Consider the following 27,642-nt stretch of genomic DNA (forward strand, 5'->3'; position numbering starts at 1 on the left):
ACTCTGAAGTAAAGCAAAGCATGAGCTGTATCCTATCAGCTACTCCAGAGGAAATGCCCATGGCACAGTGCAGTCTGTGGAGGTAATTCACATTCCCACAATAACTTCCCAAGGGATGTGCACTTACAATCAGGCTGCAGACTTTTTGGCTTTCTCTTGCCTAACTGTGGTAAAGCATGGACTGAAGACTATAGAAGCTGTACCCAATCTTGCTCTTCAAGGAACCTCCAGTTTAACCTAAGGAAAAGATGGAGCTCAGACCACAGTATTTCTGCTTCTGTGCTTGGCTGCATGTCTTTGCAGCGAAGACTTCTTAAACCAAAGCTGCAGAGAACAAAGCATTTAGATGGCACCTGAATGGAGTTGTGTATTTATCACAGTTTGGATGTAGTCACCACAGTTCTGCCCACACCTTGCTTGGGGTATATACATATTTTATTGGATGATCTTCCTTAGGTCTTGTTTCTAGTAATACATTTTTCATGTACTTAATATTCCTTTCATAGGGTTTTTCCATAGATGAACTACACAATCTATCAGCATGATCTATGCAAATAAGGTTTGTAAAAGGACAGTTTGTCCAGAACTGACATCTACTGAGTCATACACAGTAGTGGCCAGCATTTTACAGCACCATTATCTTATTACGTCTACCAGCACGCACAGGGACACCCTCCAACACAAAAGACAGCTCTCCATGAAACTCAGAAATATATATCATCGTGTCTGAAAGGCAGTTTAAGACATGATTCCCAGAGAGAAAAGGAGCTAGTTGCTCTTCTTTCCTGTGGCGTTGATCTCTACTCTGACTTTGTTTCAACGTGTGGTTAAGTCCTGCCACTTCAGGACTTCAGAAATTACATCTAGTCCTGCTTAGTTATAGCAATAACCAATTCATAGCAAAGTAAAGTAGATGAAAAAAATAGAAAATTCGATTAAGGTATTTTAAGCCTATTCCATCTTCACTGAAATAATTTTCCACTGCTTTGTTGCTTTCAAAGTCAGTTCTCTCTTTTATAGTAGGCAATCAAATAGAATGTTACTTGTCTGACAAAGGAGCATTAAAAAGCTTTTGTTAAAATTTGATGAATTCAAATGCTAATATATCATCCATACCTGAAAAAGATGGGTGAGAAAAGGCTGGATGAGTTTTTTCTTCCCAAATAACACAGGAAGTTACGAGAGTTGGAAGTTTTTTATACAATAAGATGGCTCAAACCTGGCCTCAGACTTGTATGCAGAAGGTCTTACATTAACTTTGGTTGTTTGGCTAATCTAGAATGGATTTTATTTTCAGAAAAAAAGTCATCAACTACTTTTAGAAGGCGTTTGGGTCAGTTAAGATTAACACACAAAAAAGCATCTGTACATCCCAGGATTTTTGTCAGTGACAGGAATTTAGCAACTGCCTTGTCAAACAGATGTGCAAAAACTAAACCAAAACTGTGTGAGGTCCTGGATTGGAAGGTTGGTATAGAAATATTGCACAAAAGGTGTTTGTACCACACTGAAAAGTAACACATCTTAGTATCATCTGGTCCTAACAATTCTGGCTTCCTTAGCTGCTTCTTTGGCCCTACTATTCCCTACCTCTTCCAGTCATATCCTCTCTTGAAACAACAGTGAGCTTACAATTAAAGCATGTTTCAAGTGCTGCCTTCAGAAAAGGGCATAGCTTGGCCTTGGTTATCAGCTCAGCGCTACACAGCAGACAACCCCATGGCTGGAGCACTCTGCAGTGAGAGCTGGAACCCTCCCAGAAGCACCTACACCTACTAAGCAGAGAATCTCTACTCATTTCTCAGCCTATGTGATTGGGAAACGTTCAGAGTCAATGAATTTAACTGATGTAGGACAGGCAGACAAGATTGCAAGGTATCAACTTGCCAAAGGAGATATCATAATGCTGCTGCAGTGTAGCACTGCTATGTGCTTTCTTAAGCCTGAGGTTTCTTGTAAAACTTCCATGAAAAACAGTTGTTATCAAAACATTTTATTTTTAAGTAGCTAGAACACAGTAAATATCCCCCATTAATGTTTCCATTTTCCTTTGCAGTCACAGAAAGTCATTTCATCTTGCTTCATTTGTCATTGTTTAGAGGCCACAAAATTTTACTTCAAGGTTTGTGAGAAACTGATTTTTACAAAAAGAGGCATTTCTGACAGAACACTTCTGCAAATCTTGTACAAATAACTCTGCGGTTAACTGAGTTAGGAAATCTAGAATCACTTTATGTCAGGTGGAACAGGTGGTGTTAAAATTCTTCTTCAGCTTGTTTGGAACGAGAACATTTCAGTTCCAGCAGTCTCTTCACAGTATCAGCAATTGTACGCTCACCATGCACCTTGTTATCTCTGGTACGGATGTTAACTGTTCCACTTGCCTTTTCCTTTTCACCAACAACTAGGAAAAACCAAGGTACAAAAAGATGAAACCACCACTTAAAAAATGTCTTCCCACCAGTTCCCTTAAAACACTGGTATATTTAACAAAAATTCTAAGAAGTTAGCAACTAACATATGCTCCTAAGTCTCCTAGGAGGTCCTCCTTCAAAGAACTCCAACTCAGATTTATAGCAGCCAATAGCTCTATTTAATCTCCTATCACTCAACAGACTTTTAGTATATTATACACTTTATTTATTCATGTTTTGCTAGAAGTAAACTGAATGAGCCCAGTTTTATATTAAAGAGAGCCAGGAAATGAAAATGAGAAGAGTAATGCGAAAGCAAACATTAGAAACAAGACCTGACCAAGAGCTACTAGTTTGCTTGTTCTTTACAGAAAGAGTAAGATAGTTTATTAGCAAAGTCCAAAGGTTTGCTAATTAAACACTGACAGATACCAAGACATATCTCTATGTGCAGCACTACTGATTATGTAATGTACTTGGAGATAGCTACAGGATTGCATTTCTCCACTGAATGGGAGATTCCTCAGCTGCAGCTGCCTAACAACTCTTTGAAGCAGCATTTGGACTTAAGTCAGGTGAGATGTTTTTCCTGGTACTCTCATTATTTGTTTGTGGTTTTTAAACTAAATTCATAATCACAGTTAACAACCTGAGTGACAAGCGACACTGGTTTTGACATGTGTCTCCACACTGCTGGCCAGAAAACAGAAGAGACTTTTTCTAAAGCAGCAGTAATGCCTCAGTCCACAAAACAAGCACCTTTTTCACTAAAAGCCATTCAAGCAAGGAATGCTCATCAGATGTACAGGAGAGACCATCTGGAGTGGAGACTCTGGAGGAGCAAAGTGAGCTAAAACACTTCTGCCTGCTCAGAGAACCTCTCTGAAAAGGTCAGCCAGCATAAGGTACAAACAAATGCACTATACATTACCCAGAATAAAGTTATACTGTGCAAGCTGAGCATTTCTGATCTTCTTGTTCAGGGTGCACCCAGGATCTACATCAATATCCACCATTAACCCAGCATCATGGAACTGCTGTCTCACCTAGGAGAAAATGTATTTAAACCGTCACAATAGGGTATTTTGTGATGATGAACTAATTGCGACCTGGCAGTTAAGCCAGTCAAGCTTATCTGACCCTCTAAATCAAGTGCACTATCATCAGCTCAAGCCTTGGAGATGAGCCCTATTCAAAGCAGGAAACGAGGTCTGCCATCATACAAACTGCTAAGCACTGATATGAATACCTCACATTTAGGACCAGTATCTATTTTAATTTGATGCTGTGAATGGCAACAGCATGCTGAAGCTCTTAATTAAAAGTTGTTTGTAAATTTTTGTTTTTTAATTTTGCAGGCTATTTTAGATATTTATCTATTTTAGAAATAGAGAAGTCTGCTAAATGCCAAATATGCAGAGAATTTTCTTCATCTTTCTTACTGCTCTGCAAGATGGACATTGCAAGAGAGAACTGGAACCTGAAGCACCAAAACCCCACCCCAAATAAACATCTGATATTTGAATTGCTGACATCTATTTTAGTTCCTCTTTAAAATCCATTTACATCTTCAGCAGCTTACTGTCACGTTAATAAACAAATGATACATACAAAGATCTAGAACATTTCCCTGTGACAAGTGACACTAGTAATAATACCTAAGTATTTCAATTAAATACAGTATATCTTAAATAAACCAACCAACAAAAACCAAACCATATACTACACCTTTTGGGCATATTCATCACACGTTGGTCCCACTGGCACTACCATTACCTGCTGTGGAGACAGCCAGAGTGGCCTTCAAGAAACAAGAAAAAAAAAAAAGTTAGAGAGTTTTTAGTATTTTTCAGAATGGAAAAACCTAGGAACAGATGAGACTAAAAATCTACGGACAAGATTCATTAAGCAAGCAGCTTAGAATGGCTCCAGAGGCACTGACAGCCCAATATCTAAGTTACAGTTTATCTTCCAGAAAATGAAAGTGTCTGAAAGAATTGCAGGGTGAGCAAAAGTACTTTTTGTCCTGAAGACTAGAGTTACATTTTACACACATAATTGAGCCACTAGTCTCTTTACTAACAAATACTGGGAATAATATTTGAGTCTTGTCATCATCAGTAGGGTCACTACACCGCAGCAGATAAAGGAAATTACCAACATAAACGACTCTTTGTCAGCATCAAACCTGGAAGAGCAAGGCAAGAGATACACAGCTTGTGTATGTTCAAGAGTGGTACCATGTACCACGTGCTACTGTATCTATTACTACTTCATATCTGAAGAAAGGGATTCAGAGACAATTGCCTATGATATACCTCAGTAGCAAGCAAGTACAATAAACTCTACTGACAATTGCATGCTTGGGGCTAATTGGTATTTCATATGAAAGTGTTTGCTCAAACTAGAATCCACTTTTCAATGTTACCATTTGCCTCCATAGTTTTCAGTTAAAATGGCGATCATTCTCTCCACAGAGCCCAGGATAGCACGGTGAATGATAACGGGTCTTGTCTTGTCATTACCATCGTGGCTGTGAACAAAGTTAGTTACACACATGAACAACAGAAAAGTTAAATTACATAGCAATTAAGAAATTCAGACTGTGCCTACCTGACAAAAGTGAGGTTAAATCTGATTGACAGTTGAAAGTCCAGCTGGATTGTAGCACACTGGTGGTAGCGTCCAATGGCATCTTTAATCTGAATGTCAATCTTATGAAACGAAAGAACAAAACTTTTACCAGAGTTTAAGATGAAGCATGCCACTCTGAAAATAAATTCACCATACTAAGATGGAGGCCTTCACTCACAGAGCACAGTGAAAGTATATGTGGGTTTGGACAACACACTTTGGACAATATTATGATTTAAAACAACTTGTGGATTCTGATGCAAACAACGTCTGACCAAAAACAGGGTGAGCATATGAAGAGATGTTATTTCAGAGGGAACTACAATTAATATCTCAAGAACATTTTCCGAGTTTGCTTGGTTTTTCATTGGACCTTCATGAGTCTTTCACTGAGTAAACTCAGCAGCACATTAAGGGAAGGAGGATAGGTTAAGTGTAGGTTTTGGCTCCAAATTGAGCACTTATTTCCAAAAATCCTGAACACGGGATGCACACTGTATTGTTAAATAATCCACTTACCAAGAGAGATCATATTAATTAATGGCACATGGTCTTACTAAGAATAGTCTTTACTACAGATAGCTAATCTATTGCATCTGACACTTTAATCCTGAATACACTTTGGACAGAAGTTAGACAAGACATCACTAGAAAACAGTCAATTTGTATTATCCAGTCCTTACTGATCTAGTGAATTTGACGTCTTCTTCAACATTTTCCCAGCAGGGCAATGTGATTTTTTTTCAAACTTAAGGATCAAACAAAGAGATCAGTGTGTTAAGTGCTGAAAGACAATGAAGAGCCTTTCTGAAGTCACTGGGCAAAATAATAACTCATTTAAAAGTTCTGCACTCTGAAGCCAGTGCTTATCACAATTTAGCTACAATTGAAGAAATCAAAAAAGGTTGTAAATGACTTTTTCTGGTAGAAACTCAAAATAATCCATTTACAGAACACAAAAAAACACTCTATCCTGAGTGCAAAGCTTCACTTAACAATGCAACTTTAACCAGTTCACATTAAGACCAAGGCAAACAGCTATGTGTTTGCTCACTTCAACTTACCCTTGCTCCTAGTACTGTAGCTAAAGTAAATTAAGGTTAACAAAGGAAAGTGTTCCTGCAGATATTTGCCTCCTTTCAAATGAACTGAGGAAATTACTAAATCTTGTTTGCATTTCACATTATGAATGATAAGCTGTAACAGAACGTTCCACCTACAACCCATAAAATGAAATTGATTCAATCAGCATACAAAGACAAAAATCAGAACTAGTTTACTAGATGAATGAAGACAAACATATATTAAATTTACATCTATTAGGGAAACATTCAGAAGCAATGCTATAAGGCTTTGTGTCCTCATGCTCAAAGACATCAGAAAATTTCTAGAAATCTCTTCTTCATCATTACAGCCGAAGAGGAAGCTCTTACAAAGACACACAGACTGTGCAAGGGTCTTTTTTAAAACCAAAACCCACCAGCAGTGCTACAAAACCATGTTAGTAAAAGCAACATTTTTCAGAAATCTGTTTAATAAACTTAATTACAACTGATTATTTTTCCCCTCGTGTCTTTTTTTTTTTTCCTAAATTGGAATAGAGGTTTAGGATTTTCTTCCTGCTTGTATGCTATAGGATTATCGCATTATGATTCATTCACTGATCACCAAAATGATCATTTCTAACACAGCACACTGATCTTACAGTGCCACCTTCTGTTCATATCTCTCAATAAACCAACTCCAACTCAAGCAGCACATAGTTTTACAAGTAAACTCAGTAAAATGAGTACTAAAGCTACATAAAGGATCACAGAGAATTCTCTCTCTCTCTCAAGTAAACCAGGAATTTAGGTCATTGGGGAAACAGACAATTTCAGCCAGAAAGCACCATTTGATGATGATACCAGATAACTGAACATATATATTAAACAACAACAACAATCACCACAAAAAAAAAAAAAAAAAAAAAAAAAAAAAAAAAAAAAACAGCAAAAACCAGCAAACCCACACTTTCCCTTCCTCTTTCAAGCCTTTTACAATCACTGCTTGTACCGGTCTGTCAGTTTGAGAATCCTTCTTTATTCTCCAGCCAAAACTGAACAGCACCAATGCTTCAGAAACGCAGACTAACATCGCAAAATGCAGCTGTAAAGTTATGCTGGAAGCACACATGCAGAGCAGGCTGAAAGTAAAAGCTGTCTTTATGAAGAAGATGATGAATAAAAAACAAGAGCATCACTATTTTCTCTAGAAGATACAAAAAAACCAATGTATTTAATAACGGCAAGCATCTCTCTCTACCTCAAAGCAATTCAGATGTTACTTTGACAAACCCTTCACCCTGGTCAGGTATCTGTCTGAATTTGTCTGTACACAGACAGAATGTCTGCAAACATTCTGTACAAATACACGCCAAACACTTTTCTTTCCAAGAAATTCTACGGTTGGCATAATTTTATGAAGACAAAGACTTTAAGTTTTTTTTTTTTTTCTCCTGGTCTGCTGTACTATGAAGATGAAAATCTGCATGCTAAAATTACAGAAGCATCACTGGAAAAAAAGGAATTGTGAGACTTTTTGCGTACTTAATCCAAACAAAATTAAAACCGCCACCCAGAGGTCCGTTGCAACGCGCTAACCTTAGGTCCATAGAAAGCTCCATCACCAGGGTTCAACTCCCACTTCTCACCAAAGTCATTAAGGCTGTTTTCCAGTTGCTAGAGATAAAGAATATGTGTATTCAGTGTTTCTCACTTCTCACATCAGGTCATCCTGTTGCTGCAGCCATCTAACACTACCAGACTCTCATTATTTCTCCACTACTGCAACAACACCTCTGCACATTCCTATCAACTCATCTTCTGGAAAAACAAAGTTTTAGAAGAGACTCAGGTTAAAAAAAGTTCAAATTGAAACTAATGCATACATTTTTTAAGAGGCCAAACAAGCAGCATTAGGTAAGATGCAAGAACTTTTTACACATAGCAAATGTTGAGGGAGAATCCATTCCTGTTACTCATGTCTGTTCATGCCTCATCTTCCTTCCATACTGTACCTGCAAGGGCTAATGCTTTAGTAATGAAAATAACGTTTTCTGGAAGATGCCTCAAAATCTTACCACAAGAGCTGTTAAAATTAGTTCTTTTCATCCTCTTTTCTTTCCCCCCCTTCTCTCCTACTATTTAATTGATCAAAAACACACAAGAGAAAGGAGAGAGACAATTTGATTCTGACATGGAAATCACTTCTGTATGGAGAGCACACTGTTCGTACACAGCATACTAAGAAAGCTATTTTATTACCCACCCGGAACTAGAGACAGTTATTAAGTTATATTTCTCATGCCCAGCTACCACACCACCTCCTAGAAGGCAATATACCCTTATGGATCTTGCAGCTGCAGTCTTGCTTTCATACAGAAAGGTAATAAAATGACTTTACCTTCTCAGCTTGATTCCACACCTCAATATCTCCCAGATACTTTTCAGGACGAGTAGAGAGATTCAGTTTAAAGGAAAATCCAAAGACATCATAAACAGCACGCAAGAACTGTAGACAACTCTTTATCTCCTCTTCTATCTACGTAAGAATGGAAATACAGTCTCAACTACAGGAAATTCAGCTATTCTGATTTTAATACCCTATTTCATTTACCAGTAGTCCATACCTGTTCCACGGAACAGAATATGTGAGCATCATCCTGCTGGAACCGACGTACTCTAGTGAGTCCTGTAAGAGCTCCTGACAGTTCATTTCGATGCAGAACACCAAAATCAGCCAACCGTAAGGGCAGCTCACGCCATGATCTTGGACGATGATCAAACATAAGGCTGAAGGAAAAGTTAATTACTTGAAATTCATCTAGAATCAAAATTCTGCAAAGAACTACCAAAAGGAAGCAGCCACTGCCTAAGCAAGTGCCCACACTGCCAGAGACGTCATCTGAATACAACAATCACTTATATCTAGTTTTCTTTTCTTCCAGGAAAATTAATCAGATATTCTTACGTGGGCAGGAGGATTCCTCCACCTCACACAGTGACAGTACCAACTCCTGAAGTGAGCACTGAAACCTGAATGGCTACACTGCCACAAAACTGACAATACCCTGCTAGCCACTTTGGCTACTCAGATTTTGCAGCATCAAGGTAAGCTTCAGTTCTGAAACAAAGTCACTGCAATGACAGAAAGAAAAAAAAAAAAAGGCAATTTTTGGGGTCCCTGTAGAGAGAGCTCACAATAACAACAGTCATAATTACGACACTCCTAACAAGGATTTTTAGTTGTGATTTTCTACTTGTTTGTTGTTGTTTTTTTTTTTTTTTTGTTTTTGTTTTTAAATCAAAAGAAAACCCAATGCAAAGATGATGTGCATTTACCAGTGTCCTGGACAGTTCATAGGCTTCAGAGCAAATACTTCTTTCTCCACTTCAAAGGAAAACATGTTTTCATTGTAATGCTGCCAATGCCCTGAAGTCATCCATAGTTTACTGTTGAAAATATTTGGAGTGACAACCTCTTGGAATCCACGTTTTCGATACTCACTCTAAAATAAACCCAGTACATAAAATAATCAATAAGCAGATGAAAGTAATGGTACTCAGACTTTGATCTGCAGTCATGAAAATAGCAAGTACAATTTTTATAGAGTCCACCACTAAAGAAAAAAAAAAAAAAAAAAGAAAAAAAGAAAAACAAGCTGGAAATGGCAGCATACCACCCTTCCCTCAAAAATTCCTCTGTTGTAAGCAAGAACAAGTTCCTTCCAACCAAGCAAAGCAGCAGTCTCTAATCATTCCATGACACTTGGTATTACTTTACAGCCCAAACATCTAATAATAAGACACAGAGATATTTACATTTTGCAACAGGTAGATCAGGATTTTTTTCCTCATTTTTCTAATAATTAGCTGAAGAAGTCCAAGTCTAACGCTTATTAAGTAGAATCAACAAGGATCAGTGAAACAACAGTAGAGTGAGCTTAGCTCTATCATGAGTCATCACTATCACTATTTTAACTGCAGCAATAAAAATATAACTTGGCAGACATTGTTAAAACCCCAGTTGTAAGTAACCAGGTTCCTTCAGTTACACAGCTTACATGTGGGGAGCTTAAACAGCCCTTCATTTCAAGTCAATTAATACTGTTACATCGTTGTATACTTCCACATTTTTTCTGAAGTTAAGCACTTCCTTCTGTAAGACAGTCTCCAAAAGACATTACTTACCCGGATGAATTCAATTAAGGTATTATATATGTAAGCTCCTTTTGGTAAGAAAAAACAGCTACCAGGGCTGAGCTCATGAAAGAAAAAGAGTTCTTGATCCTGCAGAAAAATATTGGAAAAACTTAGTACTTGCGCAGCCATTTATTCCTCAATAAACATTCACAAATGAGTTACTACTGGTCACCACCAAGGGTTAAAATAAAATAAAAGATAAATAACAATAGACCAGTTGCATTTCACTAGTACTTGTATCCCCACTAGTACAAATACAGTACAAAAACTTAATTTTCTATTCTACTGTCAGTACCCCAAAAACTCAGGTTTATATGCAATTCCTAACTGCACGCACACAGCACCCCTGTCCACTGACAAAAAATATTTGAATAATTAGAGCTGCAGAAGTAAATATTAACTATATATTTGGACTGTAATTGGCTAACGTTGTGAAAAATTAAGCATATGCTTCAAGATTGCATATAATGTACTCTGTTCTTTTTCCTGATGTCCAAGCAGTAGACCTTTTAATAGCATTCAAAGCTACCAATTATAAGACGTGGATTTCCATCTAAAAAACAAAATGAAGAACTAATGAACCAGAAAAACTCAACCCCAAAACGTACTATAGATTCTAAAGATCAGAAAGAAGGCAAAACTGTGACTGAAGAGGCTGCAGCAACCCAGGTAAGAATAAGCACTGCCTGCAGACTAAAGAGGTCTTGCATACCAAAGCATTCATACAATGTCTTGGTTAACCTGTTGAAGAGGCTTTTGCTCTGCATCATTTGCTTTAGGACTTCTGACGCTTTTAAACAGAAAAGAACGTGACTTTGCAACTCAACTGAAAATACAGCTGCATCGCATCTTAGCTGTGTCAGCAAGTATATGCTGTGTGTGAGATAGTTCTATTGTGAGCTTATGTATGCATTATGTTTGTAAAATACACTACCATACAGAATGCCTTACCCGTCCAATTTTTCTGTGATCTCTGTTTTTAGCCTCCTCCTGGAATTTTTCCCATTCCTTCAACATTTTTGCATCTGGGAATGAAATTCCGTAGATTCGCTGGAGAGATTCCATATCAGCCTTGCCTTCCCAGTAAGTAGATGAATTCTGCGCACAAAAAATAAATGAAACAATGAAGAAAAGAAAGAGCCTACACATTTTATTGCTCTTGCCTGTTGTAAAAGGCACACATAATAATTAAACAAATTGCTGTTTAATATAAATATGGCATGAATACACTTTTAATTATAAAAACACAGTGGTGAAAAAAGAAATGTACAAAGAAGAGCTGAATTGTAAAAACCAGTTTCAGGCCCTAAGTGGTCCTTTTTTTTTTTCTTCCTCAAGTCTACTATCTCCCTCTGAAGCCATCCTATTTCATCTGCTCTGTTCACACTGAGCCACAACCATCAGCTAAACTAAAACAAGAACTCTCACTGATACATCCCAACCAAGAATTAAGCCATACCCACTTCCCAAGATGTGCTGGAAATGATGTCCCTGGCCATCTATTTCTTATAGCACACAATCCTTTGCCATTTGGTTAAATTGAGTTTATGGCCAGGTTATCCACTTCACACTATGCTCCTGGATAATCTACTGCTGTACTGCCCAAACACAGCAACACATGTCAATTAACACATTTGCCTAGAATAGTTTCAGTCATACCTTATGAATTTTTATGCTCTTTATCTTGCCAGTATGTCTAACGTGAGGTCCTCTGCATAAATCTATCAAGGGACCACATCTAAAAATAGAAAAAAAACATCTGTTTAGTATATTGAATCTCAGCAAATTATACCTAGTAATACTATGCATGCATAATTACCTGTATACTGTTGTAGTTGGGGTATTGACCTTCTCATTCAGGATGCGACACTTGAATTTGTTATACTGAGAAGAAGAGAACCACACATTTATTAACTTCTTGTTAGGCAGTAGAGCTGATCAGCAGTTTAGGCTTTTTGCAAACTCAATGCTACAGTACATCAAAAGACACTTTGCTCAATAACATGGTGCTCCTGTCGAACAGAATAGCAAGCAGTACCTGAGGAACCTGATCCAGCTTCAGTGATCACACAGACCACAAGAGTGGACTGAAGACCTATTAAGGCCTCTTCCACTCTGAACAATACTGATTCTCTTTAGAGTCTTAATAGAAAAAACTGAGTAACCTCTATTTGAAGAATGCCAGGAAATTGTTTACAGCTAGTTACAAAAAAGAAAAAAAAATATTTATTCTTGCTTGATAATCTCATCCTTAAAATATTTTATGAAGCTTTCTGAATGCACCAGCATACACAGTTCAGTATCAGCACACCATATTACCACAGCCAATGTAATACAAGTGCACATTTGCAAATTTACATCTGTGGAAAATAAATGAAGAACGCCAATTCAAACATATTGCCAAGATCACCCAGTACAATTCTCACAGCTGGAGAAAAATCGATTTATTTGTGAGAATCTAAATGATAATTTTACTTTTTTTTTTTTTTTTGGTAAAATATCACAAATGAGTTTGTAAGAACACATCTTCAAAAACGACTTTGAAAGACCTTCCTCTATCACTAACAGAACAACAGAAAATGTGGCTAAAGTTACAGATACTCAGAGTGTAACTGCATGGTGTGCTAACAACAACCAAGAACAACTTACCTTAAACATTTCAAGTAGTGTTTCCTTCTTAACTTCCAGTCTTTCAAAGGGTTGCTTTTCCTTCATGATCTTTTTGCACAGTGTTTCCAAAGCAGAGAAGTCATTACTTGATACACCTCTAAAATAAACAAGCAGAAGAGCACAACACTCTCACTTGCACTTGTGATTTCTCATCTGTTTGCAAGTAACCCAGACTTTGATATAACCATCGTCTCCCTCAGTTGCTAAAAAAAGAAAAAAATATATAAAACCTACCCATCCTCAAGGAACATGTCGTAATAAAATCCATTTTCTATTGGTGGTCCATAGCACAAACATCCACCATAAATTCGCTCCATAGCTTCACCCATTATGTGTGCACTTGAGTGCCAGTATACCTAATGGAAGTAAAAAAAAAAAAAAAAAAACAAAAAAGGGGGGGGGGGGGGGCGGGAGGGAATAAGTCCAAATATGCACAACACATTTCTGAATATTTTAAATAAAATATTTCCTGAACGCTTGCTTCTGAGGGTACTTCATGCAGACCTCATATTATAGCAGTCTTCAGAACATCAATGACTGGCCCAGAAATACTCCTATCCTAAGCACCAGTATTTCCAAAGAAATGCTGGATTTTTTTAATTTTACAGACCGAAAGCATAGAATTCTTCTTTCTAGCCTCTGCTGAAATGATTTAGATTTGTCTAGAAGTCAGGAAACTAATCCAACATCTTTTTTTCTATCAACTGCAATCGATTGGCTCTGCTGACACACAGCATAAACAGCAAGGTGCATTTGCAACAAGGCCACAGTCCTACAAACATTTAGAAGTATGGGAAGTCCTGCAGTGATATAAAACCAGTTTAAAGCTAAAAAACTACTCTTTACCTTGTAGTGCACCTAAAGGGTTAGCAAATTAAAGCTAAGATTGTAAGACCTGACCTGTAAGATTTAACTCTGCTTTTACTTGCACAAGTCAGAGAACAGTAGATCAATATTACAGAAGTAATCATTTAGTTGGCATGAAAATCCTACATTTGAACACAGGATCTCTGCTGCAATGAATTTGCAGTTTCTTAATCAAATTACTTTTTCTAAAAGACAGAATTTACAAATTCACTGGGTATCCACACTTAGATGAATGAGTAGCCAAAAGAAAATATGTACTTCAGTATATAGAAAAAATACAAGAGCAACTTACTCAGCAGATTGATATTCGTACTAGCAATCCTGTACCCATCACTGCTCGCACAGCCAGTGCTAAAGTGGTTGGTTCAGAAGATTTACGTAACATTAAGGCTGTAAATATCACACACTTTGCATAACTACAGCAACAGTTAGCACACTTCACAACAAATACACTGACTATACATTATCTCAATACCATGTCTTCCTAAGGAACCATTACAAAAAATGAGATGTACCTACACAGCATATCTTTTCCCTCCCTTTCTCCTCCCTTGAGCACAGTTGAGCTAGCACCTGCTAGCACCTGCTGGAGGCTGGGTTTAACGCAAATCTAAAAGCAAACAAATTTTAGCTAGCAGATACTCACTGCTTGAGCCTCTTCATCCTCAAACTTGAGCAGCTCCAAGGTGCAATCCTCCTCTAAAGGACGGTCTAAATCCCAAACCATCTTATTCACTTTAGCAATAACAGTGTTGTCAGCTAAGCCCTGACTGGAAAAAAAAAACAAACAAAAAACATAGTATATAATTGTTTAAAATCAACAAGCAGAAGTACTCAAAATTTGCTCCACTAAATTATCAAATACTGTTCCTAATGCAGTCATTCTACAGCTCCTCTAGGCAAAAACACTTTCCTTGATTCCAAATCACAAAAACAAAGCAGATTCGAATGACAAAGTATTAAGACATTAATTAGTAATAATAATAAAATGGTGGTATTTCACCTCTAGGAATCAAACAGTTTTCATAATTCTAATTGATAGGGTGTCCAGCACACATTGTTCAAATCCACCTCACAAGATATGCGAGTCAGCTGGAGATGGGTTCTTTCTGATAGGTATCTCCCATGCCATAGAAGTATAATTAAGCAAAATACATTTCTAATGTTAGCTCACTCTAGAAGTCAATTGAAACATCACCCAAATCATCTTATCCAGGTCCACAAAAACAAATTTTGCATTTGCTAATGTTAATGATCACAGCCACAATTTGCAGATGTAGATCAGTCTAAAAATTACTAAGCATATAATAGGATAGAATCATACCTAATTCCACAAGCAATTTGATAAGGTGTGGTCTTCCAGGACTCAGCATCAACCAGCTTGCCATCAGGTAATGTAACTTTAATGGGTTTACTATCATTAGCAGCTCGCTCTGCAAGAAGTGCATCGTGCTCAGCTTTAAGTTTATTGTACATCTCTAAGCGCTCATTGATAAATGCAGGCCAAGGATTTAGCTACACATAAAGAATAAAGGTACATTCAAAAGATTAATACCATGTGATGTCAAGAATGTGAACAGCATATACATTTCACAGAGGCCTATGTGACTGTCTGCAGCTATGCGCGTGCTGTGCCTTAACAGACAACTATTACAATTACATAGTAACATTATACATACCACAGTGCATCTGTTTAATATATGCATAAGATATATTAATGAACTACTAGATTAACCTCGTGCTTAAACTTGTAGCAAATGCTAGTTTAACACAGTACAAAAGGAAAAAAAACAATGTGAAAAGCTTGTTGAAGTTGAACAGGTCCTGCTCTGACGTCAGGCTGTCAGTGCAGGCACCACGGTGCAGATGGCTGCAGTTCAGACCTGGCCAGCAGCTCTGTGCCCACTGTTTACTCACACCAACCACAAACGGAAGCAGCAGAGCATCTCAGGCGGGCTTTCATCACCCCACAGACCTGCTGCCTATCTCCTGCTGCTGGTGGGATCCCCAGCGGGCTGCATCATGGAGCAGCAGCCACAGAAACCGGAGCTGCTCTCCCCTGACAAGAATATAACCTGCTGTCAAGAGCAACAAAGCCACCTCATGGTAAACTCTGCTGAACTAAGAAACAACAGGGAAAGGAATTACTGCAATAGCAGATGAATGAATCAGACGGGTGACATACAGCAGTCAACAGTACACAAAACTACATCTTTCAACACCCGATGGCCTGACATGGGCTCACCTCTGCACGCCCTTCATCACCGCATGCTTCTTTCATTTTCTTCTTCCCGCAGTCAGCCTTTTTTTCTTCCCCAGCATTTACCTATAAGAGAATCATGAAATAGTAGAATGGCCAGAGTTGAAAAGGACCACAAAGATCATCCAGTTTCAACCCCCTGCTATGTGCAGGGCCGCAAACCGCCAGGCCAGGCTGCCCAGAGCCACATCCAGCCTGGCCTCCAGGGATGGGGCATCCACATCTTCCTTGTGCAGCCTGTTCCAATGCCTCACCACCCTGTGTGAAAAACTTCTTCCTAATATGTAACCTACATCATGGAACACATACATCTCCTCATCCTCCAGCAGTTTCTTGCACTCTACCCTAACCCCACACACTGGGGCACAGTCCTCCGAAGCCCGCCCGGTACGCAGCCAATCCCACCCCCCTCTCCCGGAGACCCGAGCACCCCGGCGGCTTCATGGAAGGCTCACGGGGAAAGGACCGAGCCTGCCCGCCCCTCCCCAGGCCTGCCACCGGGAACCCCCGCCTCAGCACGGCCCCCGGGCGCGGTGAGAGAGCGCAGAGCCAGGCGGCTCCCCGGTGCTGCTCGCCGCACGCCCCATCCCTGCGCGAGGCCCACCTGCCCATCAGCGCCAGCCATGGCCGCCGCGTGGAAGGGGTGGGTGGAAAAGGCTGACGACGCGGCGCAGGCGCGGCCCGGCCGCCGAAGCTGATGCAACCGGGGGCGGCTCTACCGAGCCGAGCCAATAGGACCGAGCCGAGTCGAGCCGGGACCGGAGCTGAGGCGTGTCCAGGCGGCCGCGTGGGCGTGGCGGAAGATGGCGGCGGTCCCATTGGGGGCCATGAGGGCGGGAAGCGGGGCGGCGTCCCGTCCCCACCCCCTTTGCGGTCTTGCTGTCTTCACTCCGTCGGGGAGATTCGCGGCCAGGGCTGCGGGGCCGTGGAGAGCCGCCACGGGAAGGAGGCTGCTGTGGGGTCTGCTTCTCTCTCTGCTCCCTTGATCTCAGCCTCAGAATCTGCTAAGGATAGATTAATTAGAGTGATTTTTTTGCAAAGGAGACAAAAATCGAATTGACCTGACTAGTCTGATTCCCAATTAAAAAAAAAAAAAAAGAAAAGAAAAAAAGAATAAAAAATTGATAGACATTTTGAAGAAATCCTAACTTGGGCATAAAGGTGCAGGCTGGAGGACGCTTGCTGTCAGCAAGGGCTGGAGGTCACTGATTTCTTTCTCTGAGAAAAGGCTGTGGTATTCCTGCACAGCTTCTTGCTATTGCAGCCTTCCTCCTCTCCTCACCCTAGTGGTGTTTTCTATATGAAAATAAATAGTATTTTCATTTAGGAAATGTGCTTTTTCTCAGTGTGTTCTCGTGGCCGTGGAATTCCACGTGCAATCCTGTTGAAGGCCTTAGGTTTGTCTGGTCAAGTGACGGGGCATAAGAAAGATGTTGGTTACGAAATTCCACACTTCCAAAAATTTCAGACATAGTTCTTACTGGAAGGAGTCTCGCAAGAGTCAAAATCAGAGGTCAGGAATACAGCTCTGTCCACTGGCTGCCTGGCATCCCTTCTGCTTCCTGGTGTACAAAGACGTGTAGGATGCTTCCCCTTAATCTACTGCAATGCTTTGGAGCTTGGGAGTATTTAATCAAAATATTCCTATATGAATGTCAGAGCACCTTGGAGTCTTCAGCCTCTGGTGCTTTGAGGAAAAAGATGAGAAAAGTTATGCAGTTTTGTATGGCTTTCTTTGATATGGGTGAGGTAGTTTAGAGAACGCCACTGCATTATTTGACCACAAATGCAGGAGCTTGAAATACAGATCTTCTTATATGTTTAAAATAGTCAAAAAGGAAGATGTAGTAAATATGAGTTTAAAAGACAGAATCAAGTCTGTTAAATAGACCTGAATAATTTATTTGCTATCTAAGAGTAAAATATCAACTGAATATTGGAAAAACTTCCTTTCATGCTTCAATTAATGATATATATAAGATGTCTTGTAGGAACGCAGTCTAATAATACAAAGATATATTTTTTAAAATACTAATTTTTAGATTTGCTGTATCTTCTAAAATACTTTTTGTGTTTTGAATTCCAGTTGGGTCAAGAAATGATGAAGAATAATCAAACATTTCAGAAGTGGTGGCAGGAAAACTTTTGTCTTTTGCCAGAAGATGGCAGCAGTGAAACATACTGTGCTGATTGGAAAAGCATTTCAGAGCATGCTGTCTTCATAACTTTTGATTTTAGATAATGAGATTTAGGGCATTAAACAAAAATGTCTAGAACGCTGATGAATGTTTTCCTGGATTTACTCTTAAGCAGCAGAATTAAAGATATGTTTTTGAATTCATCTAGGTTCAAAGCCAGTGAAATTGATTTGAATGTGCTTTAATGATTATCACCAAGTGAATGTTTGGACGTATTTGCTTACTTTGAAATGTGTTAGAAGACAATGTTGGAGAGTTTGATTGGAATAAGACTTTGGTTTCTGTTTTGTTTAGGAGAACTAAAAATGGCAGATAGATATAGATATGCTAAAATGTAGAAATAGCCACCTGTTTATGTCAGGGATTTAAAATACATTGTTAGAATCAAGGTCTAGAGAACTGCCAGAAGCCCACATCAAGGGAAGAGCCATCAGCTCCCATTAAAAAATAATGCAGACTGGAGAATCTCAGAGTAAAAATCTTTTTGTGCAGTTTTCTGTTGTGTTAATTTTAACTGGACTGCTGTAACAAAGCAGTAAACTTCTCAAAAGTTCAGTAAAGCAAGCATAGAAATCATAGAGTTAACGCATAAAGGAAAAATTAAGGAAGCTGGCATTAAATGTCAAATAGCTGTGAAAAGAAATGCAGCCTTGATTCAAACTGGCACATGCTTGGAAAATTGAATTAAAGCCTTTGCCCTTTCGTATTTGTTCAACATTGATGGCCTTATTCTCAAAATAAAATAGTTATATTTTTAGGAGGATAAGAAAAATGACTTGTCTTTCATGAAATGAAATGACCCGGTTTCATTTTGTCTCTATCTAGGACAGCTTCATGTACAAGTCATTGTTTGTATGTAGTTTTGTATGTAGTTATGTATTTTGTATGTAGTCCTTAGGGTACCAGAAGATTTGCTTAAGCCTTCTAACCATTATATTTCTCGCAAAAGAGATGCTGCTTCTCTCTTGCTATGGAGCAAATCCATTCTAATAGCAGCAATTCCCATACTATCTGTACAATGGAAGCATACTCTACGCAGTGATGGCTTATCCCATCTCTGTCCGAGAATGCAAGTCCTCTTCAGTTTTCCTTCAGCCATCCTTCATATCTGCGGCTGTGAGGATAATGCATTCGAATTAGTCAGTACTGAGGGAAGATACAGGTTTGGTTTGTTGTCTACCACCAAGCTTGCTTGTTTTGTTTGTTTGTTGGATTTTGTTTGTTTGTTTGTTTGTTTCATTAAGGTAACAGTATAGGCTGTATTTGATCAAATGTGGGAGACATCCAGTTTCTTTGTTCATGGTTACATATGCTAGGATCACAGGTTAAAAAGTTTTGGTGAATCTTAAAACCAAGATTCATTCCTTGACGTTACAGCAAAAGGCCCCTACTAGGATTAGTTAGGCTTTTTAAAAACGTGGGACAATAGGTGATATTTCTTTTCTTGAATAAAATCTAGTGCCTTCTACCTCAGTAACAAATGTGCCAGTGGTAATTCATGTCTCATGTTTCCCTTATACTTCAGAATTAACCCTGCTTCACTTGGCTGAAGAGTTCTAGTTTACTTACAGTTAAGTCAACAATATTTTGTTATCTCACAGCGTGAAAAGTAATAGCTTTTCATTCAGTCAAAGTCAGATCCTAGAAATCATACATGTCATTTTGAAGGGAGCATGTTATTAACCCAAATGGCATATTCAGGAGTAAGACTTCTGCATTTACAACAAGATGTCCCCTTTACATTATCACTAAAAAGATTTGCACTTTAAAGTATTTAAAAAAAAGAAAAAAAAAAAAATTATGAAAACAACCACCCACAAATAAACAAGCAAAAAAAAAACACTACAGAACGCCTATAAAACCATTTTTTGTTTTTCACAGAAATTTCTTTTTGGGTATTTGTCTCGGGAGAAGATAGACTTCCTATGTCTGGATTTGTGATTCCCACTCTATTCTCCACTCCAAATCTTATGAGTGGACTGTGAGATGAAGATTCAGAGCTCCTACCTTCTGTTTCTTGCTTAGTTAAGATAAGATTGTGAGACAATATTTAAAAAGGGAAATAAAATGTTAGCATTGTTATATATTCAGGAGAAGAAATGACAAACTACAAAAATTAAAATAAGATTTTTAACTGTCTTTAATTGCACCTTAGGCGTTTTCAGTATCATTTATTTTATTGCCCGAATATGTTACCAGTTTCTTTTTTCTAGGCATGACTCAAACGTTCTGGTGATTTTCCTATGAACATCCCTTTTTAATGACATTTCATGGACACATCCCAATAATATTGCTTCAAGTAAAAACATTCAAGATGATCCAAATTGGGCCATCTTCTACTGTGAATTTCGTCAAACCACTCTTGATGAGTCATGTAAAGGCATTTTTCTTTGTGTCCTTACTATTTATTATCTTAGTAAAATTATTTCAAGATTTTATAACTACAGAGATGGAGGATAGAACATTTTCCTAATTTTATGGGAACTACCAGAAGTTGGATTTTTGAGGGATTTGCTCTCAGATATTTAAAGGGGAAGATACTCTGAGAGGAGTTTAAAATTTGATTTATTCACAGTCTACCTGGAAGAATGAAAGAAGGAGTCTTGGCAATAAGTCCATTAGTTCCATATGGAAGGAGTGTAGTACCTCTTTACAGTCTTCTCTTTTCTAGTCTAAGCAAACTTAATTTTTGAATCTGTCTCACAAGACATGGTTCCAGACTCTTGTTCTTCCCTTCTGAACGGTCCTGTTTATCTGTGTTTCTCTCATAACAGTGCTCCAAGAGAGCAGAGAGAACTGTTACTCATACCTGACACGAAGCATTTCAGATAATTTAACAGTATCATATCTTTCACTGTCTTTCAATTAATTGTCAGCCCAGTATTTATCTTGGCATGTTCACAAACTTCTAATATAATACCCCTTCCTTATACAACCTAATGACTTTTTGGACTGGAACCAGGAGAGAACGTTCTTGAAATTTCTGTCCAGTTTAACTCAGGTAGCTGTAGCTGTAGTACTTTTAAAAAAATATATATATTTATGCCAGTTTCATCTAACCATGCAAGAATTCAGTAAGCTAATTCCGAACACACTAATGCAGACGTTTTGCTGCAAATAAAATGATCATTTACCATAAAGGTGGTGAGGCACTGGAACAGTTTGCCCAGAGAAGTTGTGGATGCCCCATTCCTGAAGGTGTTCAAGGCCACATCAGATAGGGCCCTGGGCAGCCTGATTTCACGGGTGGTAACCATTCCACGACAGGGATTGGAGCTGGATGGGCTTCAAGGTCTCTTCCAACTCAAGTCATTCTGTGATCCTATTAGTCTTTGATTGCCAAGGCTATCTGCACTTCTCATTTCTCTCACATCTCTCTGATCTTTCCCCATTCATTTGTCAAGATTCTGGCCCTGTCTTCAAGTGATTCTACCATATCCAACGCTGTATGAGGAAAGCACTACATTGTTGTATATGGCACATACTTAGACAGCCTGTGCTGGTAGGCCCTATTCCTAAAGGCTTCCTTTCATAAAAATTGTATGGTCCATTACCCTTTTAGACAGTGGTACTGTTTAATGTCTGCTCCAAAGGTAAACCACAGGAGAAAGACAGTAAAAAATGTTATTGTCTGTGTAAATGTCTGTATTCTCTTCTACATTATGAGAGCACTGTATGCCAACTTGGGTGCAGCTGCCTTGGGGTAAGAAATTTGTTTTTACTCAACTGGAACTGTTCACTTCACCAGAAATTATTGTCCCCTCCACACTCTTGGCATTTCTTCATACGAATCTGCTCCCTAGACTGGTTCTGTCAAATGACCTAGTTTAGTAGAAACACCTTTTAAACTCAAAATCAAACTGACACAATTGGGGTAGGTAGCAATTATTATATCTGCCATTGTCCTGGCATGTCTAGTAGGTAAGTAAACTCTGGCAGCAGGAACTAGCTAGCCAGCTAGGGGCTGGATAACAGTACTCAAAGCCATGTGTTTCATTCAGACCTTCTGCTTCCAGTATGGATATGACATTAAGTCTTTTATCTTGTTATTGCTGTTGTACACAATCCCTAGAACAGTCACACTTCAGCTGCAAATTATGTTATGTTTATTCTATGCTCTTTGTAGAGACTATCTATAGTATGTTGATGCAAATGTGAAACTTGTTGTGTTAGAGAGCTGGCCTTTCCATAAGTTGTTCCTTCTTTATCACCCACTTAAACTATTCCACTTTCTGGGACCTGCCATCTGTTCCTGACAGTTCTGGATGTTGCATAGCACACCTTGCTATGAAGGACCAACAGAAGCTTCTGACTGCTCTTTGAGACAACACCAAATAGACTTCAGTTTGGGTTCTATAGATAGTGTAATCTTTATATTCAGCATAGATGCATAATTAAAATAGGAATTCCTCCTATCTATTTTACTGATTCAACTTTTGCAGCTGACCATAGCTGGACTATGCTAAGACTATGCCAACTAATTTTTAAAAATGCAGAGATGATTAGGGTTTCTGCCTGTGCTTATTCCTTACATAGATACCTTTTCTATAGTCATGAGATATACAGTGTCTTAGAGGGATACTGAGGAAGAAACCATTGTCCTCCATCTTCAGACAGACAAGATGAATTTTGATCTATACAAGATCTTAAAATTTTCAGTCTTTGAATACACTATTTGTTGGTTGTTTAGTATGGGATTCACATCATCTCTAAGTATCTTGCAAATCTTAGCAGGTGTGCTAGACCAAATACCACCTTTTTTCTCCAAATATGACTAAAAGGAGAATGAAATAGGCATTATATCTTTAATTAATTACTAATTAAATTTTAAGTCACTAGCAGTTGTTTTAGAAGAAAGCATCAGATATTTTTTCAATTTATGCACAGGTTTTAATGCTATCTAAATCTGAGGCAGATTTCTCAATTAGTATTTAAAGGTGTTTTTTTGTGGAGATGATTATGTAGGTGTTCTTCATCGATCAGACTGGGTTTTGACCATACAGTTGTAAAGCAATCCTCCTGAATCTCACATCAGGGCTGAAAGACGAGTCTTACCTGCATAGCTTCAGCTATGAACTAGAATCCAAATATTCCACTAAGCTGTGGTACTTGTAACCGTAGTAGACTTGTAACACTAGGAAGCTCTTTTTATCATGGCTTGATTTCATTTTCACATAATAATCTCTCGAAAGCTGACAGAAGAAATGTGTGGAATAACATCACTTCTTCCTGCATCTAGAATTACCTCTGATGAAATGCTACACACCACATTTAGCCATCACTTCAGGAAGCAGTTGTTTTTCAGCTGAAGGCAGAGAAATAACATCTTTCCTTTTTCACTTTCATTTGAACTGATCTATGGACAGTTACTAATAGTCAGAGCACTGCACTACAGAAAGCCCTTCTGTAAAAGCAGATTGCTTGTCAAAAACTGTGATTTGTTTTAAAATAGAGTTGGATTCATCTCTAAATGTCATTCACTGCATCCATTGATTTATTCATTTGTTTGTTTTATATGGAGGGACATATGACTGCTGTTGATAGCAGAGAAAGAGATGTGACAAGCCTGAGGAGTCTAACAACTTTGTGTTGCCTAAAACAGAAGTGTTTCTATTACTCTCTCACAAGCCAACAATACTTCAAAAATTCATTACACAATATCCCAAAATCAAGATAATCAAGTAATTGCATAAAGATTAGTCAATACTACTGAAAGTGGTGAGGTTTTTAATTTGTGGTTTTTGTTGGTTTTTTTTTTCTGTTTTCACCATAATTTATTCATTAATTAATACAAGGGGAAAACACCTAGGGAGGCTTCAGCGCTAATGCCAGCTTTAAGGAGTTCCTGTCTTCCGTCTTAAGGCTTGCTGCTGTCTTTTAGATCCCCTGCTCCACCATGCCAGGACAACTGCAAACCACCTCAGTGATCTGATCAGGCCTAAAAAATAAACCCCATTTTCTGCCAGAATATTGTTAAAGATGAATGCGTTCCTCTGTTGATGGTACTATGTAAAGCAATATTGCCTGTAAGGCTGAATATCCAGCCAAAATATCGAAGACTTGTTTCTTTATATTGTGAAAATTCTACTGCTTTTATATAGGAATAGATGTGAAAACAGCATATCAGAATTGCTCCCGATTTGATATAACACATAACAGCAATTGGTTGATAGTGGATCTGGAATGTCTGGTTTTGAGGAATACCATGACAGAATTTATAACATTTATTTTACAAACGATATTTGTACCTATCTTAGAGTTATTAAAACTAGATCAGAAAAGATCTTTGCTCTCCAAAACCTTTTCAAGTGCCCTGGTGGAATACTTGGTGAGGTACAGCAGATGTTTGTATTTCAGCTCCTGCTACTTATCTCAAACTGTGACTTGATTCTTTGATAGAGACAAATGCATATAAAAAACAGAGTGGCCATTGCCCCATGCCTGTCAGAGGTGATCAACCAAGGCTAAACTGAGTCCAGGAAAGTGTCCAATGTATTATTTCTTAGTATAAGCATTAATTATCGTAATCATTCATTCTTATCATAATCATTGGTCATAATTAATTAGTAAAATCCCAGGAGCAAAATCTGTAGGCGTTGTTTTAATACAGGGAAGTGAAAAAGGCAGCAAAAATCTCCACAATTTTAAGTAGTTATCATAACTTCACTTTGATCTGAATCAACATGGTTCTCGTTGTAATTGAATTCAGTTTTCATAAATGGTCTGTTTTGAACTCAAATAAGATCTATAAATTTAGAAATTGGTTCTTTGAAGTGAATCTTTTCTAATGTTAACATTGGCAGAAGGTGGACAAGAAGTATTATTCCTTCTTGAGCAGCCAGTGCAACAAGTTTAATATTTATAATTTATGCAGGAGAAAGGAAAGATAGCTTCCACTCTGTGACAGCCTCGTACTTTCAAGGAGTAAGGTTGTAGAGCTCAAATCAAATCAGTGGTATCAAGCTGTCTGACTTACTCATTTCCATATATGTTTACCGAAGATGCCTGCAGCCACTTATTCAGGATTGTCACCCCTTTTCGACAGAATGACAGTTGTACAGTTGTACATTGTGCAACTTTTGTGCAGTGTGTACTTCTGCTGTTGCTGAAGAATTCTTAAAGAAAAAGAAAAAATGGACTTTTTTTTTCTTATAAGCTAACAAAAGGAACTGGAAAAGATTTCATCCAAAGTACACTGTGATAATTCCTATTAATTCATCATTACCTAGAAATTTCATTTACTTGTTTACTGTGTAGATCCATAAACAAGGAGCTTCTTTTGCAAAGGCTATTGATGGAAAAATCCACATTTTTCAAATTTTTTAAAAAACTATTATTTTAATCTTATGGTAAAAGACAGAATTCCAAGTTTTATCCTCTATAGGAATTCTGCTCTTTTTTCTTCTAGTTCAATTGATGACAAATTATTGAAAAGGCATCACACTAGCAGAGCCACATTAAATATTTTCAAGAGATAAAAGATATCAAAGTTTTGAAGTTTGATGGTTGTTGAATTTGTACTTGAATTATACTTCAAGTTTTATAGAGAATTCCTATATAGTAATAAAGCTTTATCTTTAATATCCAGCATTTGAGACTGGTTCAGAAGTAAGATTCCTATTTCACAGCCCCTATTAACTGATTTCAACACCACCATTAGATGACGTCAAGTAGAACATTACTCACAGAATTTCTATCAACCCAAAAGAGAACTGGGTTTTGTTTGCCTGTGGTACAGAAACAATGCCTGTGCCATGTCAATAATGATGCTGCACAATCAGGGCATCTTCTCATCTGTGGATTTATGAGTAGTGCCATACTCCAGTAGTCCTTGAGAGCTTCTTATTTCCTAACCTTCTTATTTCCACTTGTGAACTGGGTTATGATCAGCCAATCAGTTATTTCATATTTCATTTCACCTTTCAGTGAAGCTTGCAAGTATTCCATTGCTTCTGAGTGTTTGTCCACATTGTGTATCTGTATGTCTGGCACTGTTTCAACACTGTGCAATCTCTCCTCTAGCACAACGCACAGATAAGCCACATGCCAAATTCTGTAGTGAGAATTCAGTGAGTCACATCTGAATGGGTGTTCTGCACTTTTCTTGGCAACTAATTACCTTCAAAGTCGATGCTAACAATTGAAACTCAGCTGGTTCTTTTTAATAAGGCTGTGTTAACAAATTAAGCTGTGTTTTCTGGTTGGCCTTTGAACTCTCACACCTTTACTTGGTCTGTTACTTGCTGTCAGTAAAATCTAGAGGCTACAGCTTGCAGATGTTGGAATAAGACTGAGTTATAGATGTACATCTACACATAATAAGACTAAATTCTCCTTAGCCCAGTTTTATAATTAAAATATCATGCAAATATAGTGTACTTTCTTATTACTAATCAGAACTATCTAAAATTACTCCAAACTAAATGTTGGCCAAAGTGAATAAAAATAATAAAAAAGGAAGGATTGGTTCCTGTTATCCAGAGTGTGTTTTTTGGCTTTTGGGTTTTTTGATTGTTTGTTTTCATTTGTTTTTTGGTTTTGATTTTTGTTTGTTCATTTTTTGTGAAGCATGTAAAGTCTGGTAGGACGCAGAAAGGAATCACTGTGGCTAGCTAGCTCTGGTGCAAGTCCTGGAGAATTGCCAGTGCTGCCAAGTCTCAGGAGGCTGACCAGCTTTTCCCTGGACTATCCAAAGAAAACAAAAGGATCCAGCTTCACGATGTAATGTAATATTTGGTACCTTCATCCAGCATAGTTTGGAGCAGTTTGGGGTCTCCCAAAGCCCTATCCCAAAGGAATTATACTCATCCAATGCAGCATGTGCGCTGTAGGGTGCAGAGGTGCTGTGCAGCTAAAGCTGAGTTAGTAAAGGTAGACTGCGCATACAACACGGTGAGCAAGCTGCTATGGGATGGTGCACACAGAAGACAGATGAAATCTTGCTTATAATCTGTTTATAATTAACCTCTAGCTGCTGGTGGGACTGTTTGTAGGACCAGTTTTTCAAACTTTATAGTTTGCATCTGGTTAGGTGCAAGCGTATTTTCGTGTGTCTGTACCTCACACATAGTCTCTTTCCTCCTCCCTCTCACCAGCCCGATTTGATTTGAAGGGCTAAAATCAAAAAGAAGTTGCCAGAATTTTTTTTTTTTTTTTTTACAGGGGTAAGGCAATGCCTTTCCTTACTCCTTTAAGGCAGTTCCTCAACCTTTTTAGGAATGGCCAAGTTTTTCCAGCTCAATACTCAATAAGAATAAAAGTTTAAAAAAAAAAAAAAAAAAGAAGAACAGAAAGAAAGCCTGCAGTAAACGCACATCTTGAAAACTTGGACCCAAACTATTAATGTTCAGCTAAAA

General features: G+C 38.2%; 1 protein-coding gene across 1 annotated transcript; it reads right to left on the reverse strand.

Annotated features, from left to right (window-relative positions):
- Window positions 1-1,977: 1,977 nt before the first annotated feature.
- TARS1 (threonyl-tRNA synthetase 1) lies at window positions 1,978-16,767 on the reverse strand. The gene is made up of 19 exons (XM_042875362.1): window positions 16,693-16,767; window positions 16,074-16,154; window positions 15,153-15,343; window positions 14,475-14,598; window positions 13,196-13,317; window positions 12,941-13,058; window positions 12,111-12,175; window positions 11,951-12,029; window positions 11,243-11,389; window positions 10,280-10,378; window positions 9,431-9,597; window positions 8,719-8,881; window positions 8,493-8,630; window positions 7,691-7,768; window positions 5,028-5,128; window positions 4,843-4,947; window positions 4,143-4,215; window positions 3,346-3,460; window positions 1,978-2,404 (listed from the first exon to the last, which is right to left on the reverse strand). Exons 1-19 carry the CDS (start codon window positions 16,711-16,713, stop codon window positions 2,256-2,258), a joined length of 2,136 nt encoding a protein of 711 aa, XP_042731296.1. The 5' UTR covers window positions 16,714-16,767; the 3' UTR covers window positions 1,978-2,255.
- Between the last annotated feature and the right edge of the window lie 10,875 nt (window positions 16,768-27,642).

Source organism: Lagopus leucura, unplaced genomic scaffold (assembly GCF_019238085.1).
Source record: "Lagopus leucura isolate 7727_CA_CO unplaced genomic scaffold, USGS_WTPT01 Super-Scaffold_100014, whole genome shotgun sequence".
NCBI classification, from domain to species: Eukaryota; Metazoa; Chordata; class Aves; order Galliformes; family Phasianidae; genus Lagopus; species Lagopus leucura.

Coding starts and splice junctions, on each gene's coding strand:
- TARS1 (XM_042875362.1), bottom strand. CDS start 16,713: ATGGCTGGCGCTGATGGGCAG. Junction 16,155..16,692: donor TGGCTGGCGCTGATGGGCAG/GTGGGCCTCGCG, acceptor ATTCTCTTATAG/GTAAATGCTGGGGAAGAAAA. Junction 8,882..9,430: donor ATGAACTGTCCAGGACACTG/GTAAATGCACAT, acceptor CTTTTCCTTCAG/CCTTATGTTTGATCATCGTC.